General features: G+C 40.0%; 1 protein-coding gene across 6 annotated transcripts in view; it reads left to right on the top strand.

Annotated features, from left to right (window-relative positions):
• Positions 1-15,856, top strand: part of HERC3 (HECT and RLD domain containing E3 ubiquitin protein ligase 3) — a 142,496-nt gene that overhangs the window by 54,440 nt on the left and 72,200 nt on the right. For 5 of the 6 annotated variants that reach the window (XM_082611401.1, XM_082611402.1, XM_082611398.1 and 2 more), the window contains exons 8-16: positions 1,247-1,377; positions 2,168-2,328; positions 4,538-4,614; positions 8,013-8,137; positions 9,982-10,041; positions 12,918-13,029; positions 13,470-13,659; positions 15,000-15,163; positions 15,296-15,409. In XM_082611401.1, the coding sequence (XP_082467527.1) occupies positions 1,247-1,377; positions 2,168-2,328; positions 4,538-4,614; positions 8,013-8,137; positions 9,982-10,041; positions 12,918-13,029; positions 13,470-13,659; positions 15,000-15,163; positions 15,296-15,409 (1,134 nt within the window). Of the gene's footprint in view, positions 1-1,246; positions 1,378-2,167; positions 2,329-3,805; positions 3,909-4,537; positions 4,615-8,012; positions 8,138-9,981; positions 10,042-12,917; positions 13,030-13,469; positions 13,660-14,999; positions 15,164-15,295; positions 15,410-15,856 lie in introns of those variants that run through there. The other variant, XM_082611403.1, reaches the window with a different exon arrangement.

Genomic DNA, 15,856 nt, shown 5'->3' with positions numbered 1-15,856 from the left:
AATCAGTTATTATTAAGGGAAGCTAGTGGTGTTTAGGGTATGTTCTTCAACCTCCTGAGACTGATATCAGGGAAAAATACGCCCTTTCAGAAAAGATTCTAGAATGCCACTGTGAGAAAGAAAATGCTAAGCTGGCCTGACCCTTTTGGCATTTCTTTGGCATAAATTTGTTCTTAAAGTGATTTTTTTCTACTATGGAAGTAGTTCCTGTTCATTATGGAATAACTGTAAAATAAAGAAGGATTCTAACTCAAAAGAATCACTGTTAATATTTTGGTGTTTTCAAAGCAGAAATAGAGACACAGACATAGAGAACAAACGTATGGATACCAAGGGGGAAGAGGGGGGTGGGATGAATTGGGAGATTGGGATTGACAAATACACACTATTGATACTATGTGCAAAATAGATAACTAATGAGAACCTACTGTGTAGCACAGGGAACTCTACTCAATGCTCTGTGGTGACCTAAATGAGAAGGAAATCCAAAAAAGAGGGGATATATGTGTACGTATAGCTGAATGACTTTGCTGTATAGTATAAACTAACACAATATTGTAAAGCAACTATACTCCAATAAAAATATATATATATTTTTTTGGTGTTAAAAAATAGTTCAATGTTTATATAACTTTCAAATATATATAGCAATATTCTGTGTTCCTTTAAAACAAGCCATTTAAATATATGTAAAAAAGAAAGAACAATGTAATTAATGTTTTAAAATTATCTACCTATGTCTTTTGCTTCTAAAACAGTTACATCTAGAGAGAATGAAAAGATATTTTCATGTCGAACAAATACTATTATAGATTCACTTTAATAAAATGCCTTAGCATTTGTTCAAATACAGCTGCTAAAAAGATCTTACTTTCCAAGGAATCTGTGGAGCATTTAATTTCTTACATATAAATGATCATGCAAAATCATCTCATTTCACCTATCTTTTTCTCTTTTTTTCTTCTTATTAACACATCGTTGTACTTTTAAACAACTTTCAGAATTTATAGATGGCACACATTCCCTTGAGCAGTACTGTCTTTATTCCATAAAAGTGTAGTCTTAAGTTCTTTTTAAATTATTTTTCCATTTAATCAACATTCCAAAGAAGTGACTTGGCTAAGTATCAAGCGAGCGTAGCGTTCTTGTACAGACCGTTGTGATATGAATTTTGTATACAGAGGCTAAAGGAGTGTATGCAAACTCAGAGACACAGTGCAGTCATGTGGTATTTGCTCCTTGTTAGAGTGGAGGTGTGTTTACCTTTGGTGCTGGTTCCTGTGGGCAACTTGGACATGATTCCATGAATGATGAGGTTAATCCAAGAAGAGTTCTGGAGCTGATGGGCAGTGAAGTCACTCAGATTGCCTGTGGCAGGTGAGTGCTCCTAAGAGCTTCCTCATAGCTATTAAGACCCAGAAATGGATCATGTCTTTGTAGTGATGGAGAATGTGGTTAGACCCAGCCACCACCATTTTAAGAAATCTTAACTGCATGCACAGCTATGGTGAAAGTTTGGAGAGAGTCCGATCTGAGCAGGGTGTGGTGAGGAAGGGTTTTAGAGAAGCAGAGCCACCTGGGGCCAGTATGCTGCTTTGGGGTAAACAATAGCACGATGTGTGGGAGACATGAAGAAAGGAAAGTGAGAGAGCCTCAAAGAATGTCTTGGGGGCTTCCCTGGTGCCGCAGTGGTTGAGAGTCCGCCTGCCGATGCAGGGGACACGGGTTCGTGCCCCGGTCCGGGAAGATCCCACGTGCCGCGGAGCGGCTGGGCCCGTGAGCCGTGGCCTCTGAGCCTGCGCGTCTGGAGCCTGTGCTCCGCAATGGGAGAGGCCACAACGGTGAGAGGCCCGCGTACCACAAAAAAAAAAAAAAAAGAAAAGAATGTCTTGGAAGTTTTGCTGGTCCACCCCACCTCTTCCCACCCATCCCAGATGCAGCAGGCCTTCAGCTCTTTCCGAGGAGTCTTGCCATCATCCCGATGACCTAGATTATCAGAGAAGGATGGTGTTACGAAGAGCCAGCACTGCAAAAAAACAGGCACATGGGAACACAAGGGGCACCCCTAGGAACTGCAGTGCTCACATGTGGAAGTGAAAAGTCAGAGTGTGTATTCATCCGTATCAGAAGGGATGCTGATGGGTTAATTTACATTATTTTCCCCCAGACAACACACCTTAGCCTTTGTGCCTTCTTCTGGACTCATCTATGCATTTGGTTGTGGAGCAAGAGGTCAGTTAGGAACTGGACACACTTGTAATGTCAAGTGCCCATCTCCTGTGAAAGGTTACTGGGCCGCCCATAGCGGCCAGCTTTCAGCCAGAGCTGGTAAGAGTGATTTTTATTAGAATTTAATGGTATTTTAAATGCTAAAAACAATTGTTTATAGAACACTTATTTATTTTTTACCTTGAGGTCTTTTGGAAGGAAAGCATGTGAGATATTTTCTTTTAATGCCAATCAACAAGTGTTTGAGTACTCACTGTGCATGAGGCTCTATAGTTGAGATCCTAGAGAATAAAGCAAAACATGTCATTTTGGCCCTAAGGACCTTGATGGTGGTGTATACATTTTATTATTGTTGCTGATAATGAAAGTTCACGTTTATTGAATGCTTAACCAAGTTCCATAACCATGCTAAGCACTGAAAACAACCTTAAGAACTAGTGGTTATTATACCCATGTTGGAGATGAGGAAACTGAGTCTTTAGGAGGTTAAGTAACTTGCCCGAGATGATACAGATTCGGGGAACAGGATTTAAAACCAGGTCTGCCTCATTCTGAAGCCTGTGTTCTTTTTTTTTAATTTTTAAAAATGTTATACAGTTTTTAAAGATTACACTCCATTTACAGGTATTACAAAATATTGGCTATATTCCCGGTGTTGTACAACACATCCTTGTAGCCTATCTTATACCCGGTAGTTTGTACCTCCCACGCCCCCATCCTATATTGCCCGCCCTAGTTCGAACGAACCGCTAGTTCGTTCTCTATATCTGTGAGTCTTAAAGCCTGTGCTCTTGATGCTTGTACTGTGTTACCTTTCCTTTATGATTACTATTTTGGTCAAAACATGACATGATTTCTTTTCATGCCATTTTTTCCTTCTCTTAGAAAATAGTTGAATTTTGTACCATTTCGTTTCAAAATAGTTCCATTTCATTAGAAATCAAAATAAGGCAGTCACTCAGTAAGAGTGACTCGAAATAATAAATCCAGAAGCTTAAATGCAGCTGGAGAGTCATTAGAAGTGTGATTTAATAATTAATTAATTTTGATTTTGAAGACTATAAAATGACACACTTCTGGCTTGATCAGAATTTTATTTTAACCATAACAATCATAAGTTCCCTGCTGGATTATAAGAAATTTAAGTATAGGGATGGAGTCTTTTCCTCTTTTTAAACCTGGCATATAGCACAGGACCTGGCACAAACTTCTCACTCAATAAATATTTATGGAAGGAACATATGAGCATCTAAAAATGTAGTGGAACTTAAAATGTAAAATAAACAAGATTTTGTTTAGGTGATGTTCCCCAAAGTGAAAGAATGGCTTGGCTTGGTGTCCTCTTCTCTATCATTTGTAAATTTCTTTTTCTTTAAGGCATTGTACGCATGTTAGGAATGCATATATTTAAGAAATACACCAATGTGAAAAACTCGAACATTTTATAGATTAATTTGAAACCACAAAGTTTTTGAAGTGTTTAATTACCGCATAACTTATGTGATCATAAATCTGTGCTTGGATGTTTGCCAAAGTAGGTAAATTTCAATTTGTTATGTAAATGCTGTGGTTTTAGGAACCTTCATGGTAATGTGGGAGCACAGAGGAAGGCATCAAGGAGTATTCCGGTTAGAGGAAGTCTGAGCTGTGTCTTAAAAGGATGATTTGGAGTTAGCCAGGTAGAGGACTGTGAGTGGGTGGGCAGTGGTGAGTACCGTGGAATTGCACATTCCAGGAGCACCTTTCCAGTTATGCTCTAGGAGGCGCCCTGTAGGGAGAATGCTGTGTGCACTGGGGGAGGCAGAGGAAGAGGCGTGGAGGTGCGAGGAAGTGTGGTGTATTAGAAATAAAAGCGAGGTGGTGGTGGGGGTGTGTCAGCACGGGCGCAGTATGATGGGAGGCAAAGCTGAGGTAGGATGTGGAGGACCTCCGGAGGCAAGCTGCGTCCCGAGGGGCTGCAGACCACCACACTCAGGTGCCGAATGATTTCTTAGCAGATGTTATGGTTCATGGTAGTGACTGTTTCAAACTTCAGGGCAGTGGCATGACAGAGTTAGAATGAAAAACAGAAACGAGGTCAGGACTAGCTGGCAGTGGGGGGGAGGGAGGGAGGGTTAGAGTGGAAGATACAGTTTTATATGTTTAGTTTTAACTGAAGTAGAAACAGTCCTGGGAAGAGAGCCAGGGGAGGAGGTTTCTTACTTCTCGGACAGAATTAAATGGATAGGAAACCGTTCTGAAGCATATTTTGGAATATTAGAAAAACGTTAATTGTTGAAAAACACGCTCTTGAAAATTTTTTTGACAGATCGCTTTAAATATCATATTGTTAAGCAGATCTTCTCTGGAGGAGACCAGACTTTTGTACTTTGCTCCAAATATGAGGTAAAGTTTTCTTTTGACTATTATTTTGGGGGTGGAATAATGGTGAACCAATATTTATTTTAATAAATAATTACATGAGAGCAACGTTACTCTTTGTTTCTACCAATTTTATTCTGTTAAAACAAGCCAACTAAACCTTGAGGCCATCTCCATTTTGCTTCCTTGAAGTGCCAATAATTTTCTTGGTATTTTAATCCCAGAGTTCTAATTTATAGTTGAAAATGATTTATTTATATCTGGATTTGTCCCAAAAGAGACTTAAGGAGGCCTTAGAGAGTTCATACTTACTTTGGGATTATCTGACTTCCCATTCTTTCCTTCCCTGTGAAGTAGCCACAAATGCTGGGTATTTGAGAGCTCTCTGGGTTTGTTTGATGTGATCGAGCCTACACGAAGTATAAGAGTTGCCGCAGTATTCAGCTCCCCTTTGTTATTTATCATCTGCTCGTAGCACCACACTAAAATTTCCCTCAGGTTGTCTCCTGCATCACTGTGGTGGGTAAGTCAGGAAGAATGACATTCTTTCAGGGGTGGAGGTCGAGGAGGACGTGGGCCAGGTATCTGTGGCAGGGCTTTAATTCACCCCCCTCTCTGGACGAGAAATCAGCGCCACAGATTTGTTTTCTGCTTTCCACCCCCTCCCCTGCTCTTAGGCTTCCTCTCCTCTCTCCCTCCCCACCCCTCTCCCCCCACTGTCCACCTTGCTTTTATTCACCAAGCACTTAGGGAGGACCAGCGGTCTGTAGTGCATTGATCCTTATCTTCCCCTGGAGGAGCAGGGACGGGCCGTTGGTGATGACAAAGGAATCAGAATAGGTTGGAAAGAAAATGAGGGTCTGTGGACACAAGGGGCCTTGTCGCTGCTGGAAACTCTCCGCCTCTCTCTGATACTTCGCCATCTTTCAGTACGCCATGTTCTGGCCTTCTAGTCAGTATCATTCTATGACGTTGGTATTAAAGGTTGTGGTGGAGTCGGAGGCTGCAGGTTGGACAGCTGAAACTGACAGTTAGCTATTTTCCAGGTCAGGATCCTGGAGAAAGTTCTGTTGAGTGCAGCCATCTGGGGTGATTTGGAACTGTTACTTTAGACCTATTTTAGGACCAGCTTCAGTGCTTCACAGAGAAACCTTGAGAAAAGCTGAGACTATCCTTTGTTCCTTTAAGATGCTAATAAAGCGAAACATGAAAAGCCCTGAATCTCTGCAGGATAATAACTTTGTGTCCACAAGTAGTAGAGTTTGAAGTATTCATTTCCCTATGAAACTGGCTTGATTAACCAACTTCAGTTTTCCTGTGAAATTCAACATAAAACTTTGTTTCATTTCTTTTGTAAATATGGTATCTGATATTTGTAGTTGGCTTTTAAATTTACTGTAATTAACACTGTTGGGACTGGAGAACAAAACGTTGATGAGAAGGAAGTGAAAGTAGCATATTGTTGGAGAAATTAAATTTTCCAGGTTAAATTTTAAACAACTGTAAGAGCTGTATGCATTAAAAATGTAAGGTAACAAAGAAACAAGAAACTAAAAATAGAATATGACTTAGAAAAGTATTGTTTTTTGTTTGTTTGATTTTGAAGTATAATTAACCTACAACACTATTTTAGTTCCTGGTACACAACATAGTGATTTGATATTTCTATAATTTCAAAATGGTCACCACAAGAAGTCTAGTTAACATCTGTCACCGTACAAAGATATTACATAATTATTGACTAAGACCTAGGAGTCTTAAAAAGATGCTGATGTCTCTAGAGATTCTGATTTAACTGGTCTAGAGTGTGACTTGGCTGTCGGGATTTTTGAAAGCTCTGGTGATCCAAAGTGCAGCCACAGTTGGGAAACACCAACCTAGACCAATTTTTTTCTTTTGGGGCTATATGTAATTCTAAGGTATGGAAAATCGACGCTTTTTCTTGAGTCTTTATGTGATTCTGAGCTTGCACTGCATCCAAGGCATCTGTGGTTTATTGGACTTGCAATGAAGACCGACAGAATAGTTCTATGTTTATATTTTATTGTAAGTATGTGTTAGTGTCTATGTTCAGCTACCCCTTTGAATGGGGGAAGTAATTAAAATTTATATAATGACAGTGGGTTGTAAGACCATGGTGGAGAGGCAGTCTTGTTTGTGTGTTCTCAAGTGTCTGCTTTGTCTTATAGGTTTTCTCTATGTAATCCAAGATGGCTTTTGTTCTCTCAATAGATGTCTGTGGTCATTTTCGTCAAATAATTATCAAGAACAGATGATCATAAACTTTGACGAGCATCTCTGATTTGTTACATGCCCTTCTCCTTTTCCATTATAATGATATCTAAACTCATAACTCTGAGAAGATAACCAAGAAAATTTACTCAGAAAGTTGTGTTTTTATGTGCAGGTGCAAAGGAGAAAAAGTGATCATCTGGTTAATGCTTTAATATTACTTTTTTCCTCCTTTTTAGTGACAAGTACAGGAGGCATAAAGCACTCTCAACTTCTTAGTTCTAGCTCAAGAACAGGATTTGGGGAGAATAAGTTGAAAAAGAGCGATTTTAGGAAATAGAAGTGCTTATATTATTATTATTTTTTAATCTCACTGAAGAAAGGACGAACAGTACAGTGCTGGGCAGCATTTGGGATTTTCAAGGCCATTATTGACATGTCCTTTTCGTTACCTTTCTTATAAATTTATAGCTCTATACTTTGAGCAAGACATTAAGAGACATTAAGTTTTCAAGGATTATTTGCAATACAGATTGTAACTGAACTCTGACTTTTTATAATACATTTTGTTGGAGTTTGGTCAACAGTTATGGCAAATGATTAGTAATTTATAAGCCTTGTTGTTATGGTGATTCAAAGCAGAGCGGGAAAGAAGCCTGAAGAAGTCATATTGGTTTGGTTTCTCTGGGGAGTGTGCTAAAGGGCCATCCCATCTTCAGAGCTCCCCATGGGATTGGCTGAGGCCTCTGTTACACTGAGCTGCAGTTCAACTTCTCCTTCGGCCCAATCCTGCCTCCTTCATCCCTAAGGAAATGTGGTTCTAAAGCAACCCCCACCCCTGAACATAAATCTCAGGCTCAGAGTCTGTTTCCCAGAGGAATCTTACAGGTTTAAATCCTGCTGGAGGCAAGGGGACTGGGTCCTGGTACCACGCCCCCACCTGCTGCTGGGTGGGAAAGGACCGAAGCACTAGCCCAGGGCAGCACAGCTGGGAGCCCTCAGGAGTGTACACTCTCGGCAGCTGGGGGAGTGAGCGCCTCCATTCTGAAGGGTGGGAGGATCTGGCAGTGCACCCCAGCTCCTGTATGTAAGTGCAACACAAAGTGGGGAATATATGGGGAGAGGGAGATGAGAAAAGATCCATGCTGTTACATAGTTTCTCTTTTTTATTGTTATATTTAATCCTTCAGAATTCTGCTCCTGCTGTTGACTTCAGGATGATGAACCAAGCACATTACACCAGTTTAATAAATGATGAAACCATAGCAGTTTGGAGACAAAAGCTCTCAGAACACAACAATGCAAATACAATCAAGTATGTGGTTGCTTGTTTTCATTTTTTTTCAAAGTGTGTTGGAACTTCCTAGCTTAGTGATTTTCCCTACTTCCATATTGAGGTTGTGAATATAAATGGAGTTTTACATTTTAGGGAATCATTTTTTGGGGAGGACATGTTTATTCAGGATTTGGTGCCCTTAGACCCAGATAACGTAATAGGTTGTTCCCCCATTTTCTCACAGAATGTATTCCTCAACCTCCCTTGTTTGGATCTTCATCCTGACTGATGAAGGCCTGAGTTGGCCTTTCTGCTAAGAAAACTCAGTGTTATTGTTTAACTCCAAGAGTTTCTTCATATGCATATTCCAAAGCTTCCCAAATCTAAGACAGCTTATTTTACCTAATCTGAGTAATTTAGCATTTTCACATTCAAAATGATCAGTTGAGATAGTAATTCGGTGTCAAGTAGAGAAAAAAGTACAGTTAAAGGACTGAGGCCTTTCAGCAAGTTTATTTCATTCTTAAAAGAGAATTTTTTTTTAACATTTTTACACATTTTATTGGCTTTCTTCAGCTTTTCCATTTTTCTGCAGAGTCTAATTCTTGGGAATTAATGAATCAGGCTGAATATTAGGTGGTGATGGTTCCCAGAAATGTGTATAAAGCATCTTGCTTTATGATAGAGATCGTAGTGGAGCAAATGCCCAGGACCCTAAACTTTGGGCACACCAGCTTTTTTTTTTTTTTTTTTTTTGTGATACGCGGGCCTCTCACTGCTGTGGCCTCTCCCGTTGTGGAGCACAGGCTCCGGACGCGCAGGCTCAGCGGCCATGGCTCACGGGCCCAGCCGCTCCGCGGCATGTGGGATCCTCCTGGACCGGGGCACGAACCCGTGTCCCCTGCATCAGCAGGCAGACTCTCAACCACTGCGCCACCAGGGAAGCCCCAGGTGGCAGCTTTTTGAGTGGAGGATCATTGGGAATGCCCTAGAGCACCTCCATGGCGGTCCTCCGAATCCCTCTAACTTTGGGTGGTTCTGCTGGGACGCTCAGGCTGGAAGGTGGCAGGGAAGGGGCTGGGGGACTAGACTCACCGTGGGAGGGGTGGGGGGGTACTGAGACCTCCTTGGCTGGGACCTTGACACTTCACTAATTCTTAGTTTTCTTATTTACAAAAGGACAGGATGCAAGAAATGGTCTCTAAAGATCTTTCCTGACCCGGATTCTCTGATTAATAGAAGTTGCTGTGATCCCCTCCTCAACCGTATATTTGTTTTATTCCTTCCCTTTTCCTTATATTAACTAAGAGAGTCCGGGGTTCCTGACTGCTGTTTCACCCTGGGTCCTCAGAAACTAGCGGTTTCCTCAGAAACTATGTAATCTAGATAATAGGAATAAACACTTATTTCACTTATTTTTCGTTTCTTTGTCAGATGGGTAACAAAATAGAAGGAAGTACTTGTTTGGTTATTAATTCGCAAAGATACTTTCTGTGTTTGGTAAATAACAGCTCAGCTTCTCTTTTTTTGGTTTTATTTGGTGTTCACTTTTGGAGGTGAGGTGGGGAGTGTCTTAGATGATTGGTGGGAAAAGAACGTTCAAGATCATTATTATTAGGCCCAAGAATTTTCTTTTGGTAGCTTTGATACCATCTTTTTATTTTATTTTAACGTGACTTAAGGAAAACTTAAGCTCTTGTCCATTTTGAGACATGACACAATGTTTCTCTAAAGCAATGTACATTTTCCGAGGCTTCACCTGGGTAAGAAAAAGCGGCTATTAATGAAACCCTGGAATAGAGGACTAAACCTGTCGTTTAATGCTTAAACAACCATTTATTTGTAATTATTAAAGGCTTCCCTCCCTTTTTCTTCCTGAGCAGTGGTGTCATTCAGATAATGTCTTCTGCAGCCTGTTGGAATGGAAGTTTTCTTGAGAAAAAGTAAGTGATTTAGAGTCTTTAAAAAAAAAACAGAAAACCCCACATGTGATGCAAATACTTACTCAGCAAAGGCTGTGAAAGACTTCTGTTCTCTTTGATGGTGGTTGGCCTTAATTCAGTGGATAAGCCAATGATTTGCACAGAAATTGGAACGCCCAGTGAGGATGAGTGAGAGGACCTCAGGAAGAGCCATGCTGATTCATGCCTGGTTGGCAGAGAAGCAGGTTACCAAAGAGAGACAACGGTGTCTCAGAAAGGGTTGGTGTAGTCAAAAGTAGTATTTTTCAGGGTATTCCAAAATGTTAATCGTTTTTATTCTTAAATTCTTAATTCTTTAAATAATCTCCTTGGTTTCTTTGGTTTGCTTTCCCATAGTTTTTTCTTTTCTCAGAAAGAGTGAATTTAGGGAAAAAGTTCCAAAGAGACTTCAGGGACTCCTTGGACTCAGGGCCAGCCCAGCCCACCAGGAAATTACATTTGGCCTGAACTCCCAGGTTGTAAATAATGTTTCTTTGCTAGGCCTTATCCCTTCTGCAAATATCCCCCTCAGGAACTTGGTGCAGCAGAAGGGTCTTGTCATAGGTTTTGATCGTTGGTGATCCCAAGTCCTGACCATCTTTCTATCCTTTTCCTGCCAGTGACAAGGCTCATGAAATCCCACGAAGACTTAGACTTCAGTTCTGTGTATGAATCTCATCTCCCACTCTATCCCTGCCACAAATTCTGTCCCTAACTGGGTTGCAAGAGATTGCTTCAGAAACTCTGTTCAGTTACAGTTAAAGATTGCAAAGTCATTTACTTGTATCATTAGGGCAACTGAAATGAGCTCATCCAGTACATTTCAGAGTCAATACTTAGGCTTTTCCTCCAGGGAGAAATATTCTGTATTGTGCTAATGTTGATCTTTTAGAATAGTGGTTCTCAACCAGGCTGATTTGCTTCCCAGGGGACATTCAGCAGTCTCTACTGACATTTTTTGGTTGTTACAGTGGTGGAGAATATACTACTGGCATCTAGTGGGCAAAGGCCAGAGATGCTGCCAAGCGTCTCACAATTCCACCCACCCAGAAAAGAATTATCCGACCCCAAAAATCAATAGTCCCAAGGTTGAGAAATCTTATTCTAGAAGGACAGCTTTTATGAAAGTTGGGAATGGCTCTTGGCTGGATTTCTTAGGCTATCCATCCTTAGTATCATGGATTCTGTAGCTTTGTGGGTAAAACCTTTTTTTTTTAATGGACTTTGGTGCTATTTCTGGAGTTTTGCTTCTCCTGCTTTATGTAAAATACATCGTAGTAAACCAGTGAAAATGAAGATCCAGTTTAACAAAGCATAAATACATGTAGATAAAATATTTTGTTTTTTCTTAACAGCATAACAAGGTACTTCTAAGCATATGGAAGGTTACATATGGGACATTGGAATTAATTTCTATGTTTTGGGCAAATTTATTTTTAGAATGGCAGTAACAAAAGATCCAACAAACAAAGCCTAAGTAGCTCTTCTTGTTGGACCCCTTAGGTTCCAATACATATAATTATGTTTTTTTTCAAATGTTAGAAACTCTACTTATTTTTTATAGATTAAAACAATGATGTCAGATGGTATTAAAACTATCTGAATGTGTCTGTTACGCATAAACAGAAGGCTGTTTTGCAAATAGATAGTTCTTTTGTAATTAGCAGATGTGGTATGTTCAAGAGTGGGAATTTAAAAGAGACGTTCTGCAAGTCTCTAAAAAACTAAGACTTTATTTAAGGTTAGAAAAATGATTAGTTGCTAGGAAGTTAAAAACGGTAGCAGTGAAATTAGTCCTTGAGTGAATGTAATCGTATCCCTTGTGTTAACTGAGCGAGGCATTAACTTTGCATTTATTGTAGATCTGATTTTCTAAAAAATACTTGCTTTAAACTTGGCATTTGTTGATGAGTGGGCCAGTTTGCACAAGGGATGTTTTTTGCACCTAGGCATAGCATCTATGTCTAGTTCAATGTACCACAATGACGGAAAGAGTCAAAAATACAAAAGTAAATCAGGAAAAGAACACTGTGCATATAAATTTCAAGACAGCCTCAAATTGAAATGATCCTTGTACTTTGACTTGAAGGAAAAAAGACTTGAAAAAAAATTTTTTTAATTAATTTATTTTTGTCTGCATTGGGTCTTCGTTGCTGCACGCGGGCTTTCTCTAGTTGCGGCGAGTGGGGGCTACTCCTCACTGTGGTGCGCGGGCTTCTCACTGCGGTGGCTTCTCTTGTTGCGGAGCACGGGCTCTAGGTGCACAGGCTTCAGTAGTTGTGGCTCACGGGCTCAGTAGTTGTGGCTCGTGGGCTTTAGAGCGCAGGCTCAGTAGTTGTGGCACACGGGCTTAGTTGCTCCGTGGCATGTGGGGTCCTCCTGGACCAGGGCTCGAACCCATGTCCCCTGCATTGGCAGGTGGATTCTTAACCACTGTGCCACCAGGGAAGCCCAAGACTTGAAAATTTTAAGATCATCTTGAAAAAGGGATTCTAGAGAGATCTATTCTGTCAGGTTTCCCCAAAGTTACTGTTTTTGTGCATCTGGTCTGCCAGGTCAAATTTAAATCTGATCCTCTGATCAGTATGTAGAGTATGTATTTTGTTGACAGCTTTGTAATTCCTACCTATCAGAGTGTTTGCTTTGTTTTTCTTTTATAACATATTTTTTTATATTAATTTTTATTGGAGTATAGTTGCTTTATAGTGTTGTGTTAGTTTCTACTCTACAGCAAGATGAATCAGCTTTACATATACCTATATCCCCTCTGTTTTGGATTTCCTTCCCATTTAGGTCACTACAGTGCATTAGGTAGAGTTCCCTGTGCTATACATATTTTTTTGTTTTTGTTTGTTTAGAATTGATGAACATTTTAAAACAAGTCCCAAAATCCCTGGGATTGACCTGAACTCAACTAGAGTGTTATTTGAGAAGTTAATGAACTCTCAGCACTCCATGATTCTAGAACAGGTATGTTTTTTTACTTTTACAAAGTGCATGCTTAAAAATGCATTTTTGCATTGAAGTAAGTTGACTTTGAAGAGAAAAAGAAAGAGGAGGATGAAAAGGCAGAAGTCTTGTATAAATCATAACTCTGTAAAATACTCACTTTGGAAGAAAAAAAAAAATTCACTTTGGGAATTTGACCTGCCTTTAACTTTCTCTCTGGCTTAAGTTTTTCTACGGAAATGCTCCTTCAGAGTGTAAGGTCTGTGCGGGCACAGATCTTTGGCTTTACTTTTCACTGATGTATCCTGAGTGCCCAGACCAGAGCCTGGCTCATAGAGGGTCTTGAGTACATATGGAATGAATGAGAGTTGAGAGTCTCTCAAATAGTTTATGAATTTAGAGATCAGGGAACTAGATCTCAGGTGTGTTTGAATTTCTCAATACTCTTTTCTCTCATGCAGATCTTAAATAGCTTTGAAAGTTGCCTGATTCCTCAGTTGTCAAGTTCACCACCAGATGTTGAAGCAATGAGAATCTACTTAATACTACCGGAGTTTCCCCTGCTCCAGGATTCCAAGTATTACATAACGTTGACTATTCCCCTGGCTATGGCCATTCTGCGGCTGGATACAAACCCCAGCAAAGTCTTAGGTGATTCGCTGCACTGAATACCAGAGGTTTTGTGCTTTTTATTTTATTCGTGTGACCATTGGCTCCTGGTGGATTGACATGCAAGAATCTGTTTGTTGCCATTTCATATCCTTAACACTTAAAGCTTTTCTTTCTTTGCTGTTAATTTCTAATTTGCAGTTTGAACAAATTGAACCATTATTTAGGTCATTTGAAATGATTTACACCAAACTAATCTTGATTTTTAAATATTCACAAAGTTAGATTATTAGACTTTATTTTTTTCTCCTCCTACACTGGCTAGTGGTTAATAGTGCCTCAGAATTAGTGTCCATCTGTTGTTTTTTCTCTTATACCTAATTTAGGGGGTGGGAGTGAAATGAACAGTTGTGGTGTGATACACGGGTCTCCAGAAAAGGAGAGGAAGAAAATGACCTAGTGGAGACTTACCGAATGTTTGTTTTGTTTTTCTTTTTTAGGACAGTTGAGTCCACACTGATTTTTGCAGGCTACGGACACTTTGCTGAGATAAGAACCTTCCGTTCCTCAGTGAATTGGAGGGTGTCTCTCATGGGAGTAGAACCTGAGGTGTTTTTATTAATCAAATGCAGGACGTCTGTCACCTGGCTTTTTCCTTTTATTTTTTCCTGGTAACTTTTTTTTTTTTAGGTATATTCACTGCAGCTCAGTAACTTCTGCGTTCCGTATGGACTAGGATGTTAGTTGAGTGTGGTCTCCCCGTGAGTAAAGAGACCTGTGTGGCTCAGGATGGAATACTGGCTTTTCCATATGGCTTCCACCTTTTGTAGAAGGTGGAACCATTCTACAGATAATCATGAAAGCACTAGTCAGATGTGAGTCTTTAATTTTTTTTAAGCTCAAAAGCCCTTTGGGGCATATTTTCTCAGGTGTTCTAATAGACCGTGAGGTAGAGATAGCAATCTTTGAAGGAATATTACCTGACTTTTAATTAAAAGTTTGGGGTTTTTTTTTTACAGGACTTAGGTGGTGGCTGAGAAGAGGGCTAAAAGGACGAGGATATGTGAATGCTCCTGCCCGAAATATGTGCCTGAGCATCTTGTCCACATGTGCCCTTGGAACTGAACTTTTAGATTAGCCTTCTGGATGAGTCCTTGAGGAAGAAATCAAATAAAGCTTTATAACAAAGCTCCAGGATTCTCGTACAGCTGCCACTCTCTCCAGAAATGCTTTAGTGGATTCTTTTTAAAGTTAGTTTTGGGAAACTGTGTTTTAGACTAATGCTTATCTTCTAGCTGGAGCAGTTTTTAGCTAGTAGGCAGAAGACATCAATACTTGATGAAGATCCCATGTTGAAATATGTCTTTCCTTTCTTTCTAAAGATAACTGGTGGTGTCAGGTGTGCCCGAAATATTTCGCGAAGCTGGTAAACCTCTATAAAGGTGCAGTCGTTTATCTACTGAGAGGAAGAAAGACATTCTTAATTCCTGTGCTGTTTAACAATTATGTTACAGCAGCACTCAAGCTCTTGGAGAAATTATACAAGGTGAGCATAGAGAAGAGCCAGAGGGGAGAGGGATGAAGAGCTAGTAGGGTACAATGCTCTACCGAGATGTTCTATGGGAAGCCATTTACCAGCTGCCTGGGTCTTAGTTGTCCTTGTTTTGTTCTTCATCAGGTAAATCTTAAAGTGAAGCATGTGGAATATGATACCTTTTATATTCCTGAGATTTCCAGCCTTGTGGACATTCAGGAAGACTACCTCATGTGGTTCTTACATCAAGCAGGCATGGTAAGAATTCATGTAAAGCATATCTGAAAGCTTTAATCTTTTCTCAGAGTACAAGGGCAAGAAAAGCACATCTGAACTCTAAAATTTGTCCTTCACTTTGATGTTAGTGCTATACCTGTGTTTTATCAGCTGGCTTTCGCATTTTTGAAACACTGAAGTGCTTTGAGTAATCATAAGCAGTCACAAATGGGTAGTCACCCCGAACGGTATAAATTTTAACTAGTTGCCAACATTAAAAAAATCAAGGTATCTAAAGTAGTCAAACTCATAGAAAGTAGAATGGTGGTTGCCAGGGTCTGGGGAAGGAGAAAATGGAGAGTGGTCGTTGAATGGGTATAGACTTTGTTTTATTTATTTATTTTTTTAATCGAAGTAGAGTTGATTTACGATACTGTTGTTCATTTCAGGTGTACAGCATAGTGATTCATATATCTATATCTATATATG

This window comes from Mesoplodon mirus, assembly GCF_964341445.2.
Source record: "Mesoplodon mirus genome assembly, chromosome: 2".
NCBI classification, from domain to species: domain Eukaryota; kingdom Metazoa; phylum Chordata; class Mammalia; order Artiodactyla; family Ziphiidae; genus Mesoplodon; species Mesoplodon mirus.
Note: the sequence above shows the minus strand (reverse complement) of the source record. Positions and strands in the feature narration are given on the sequence as shown.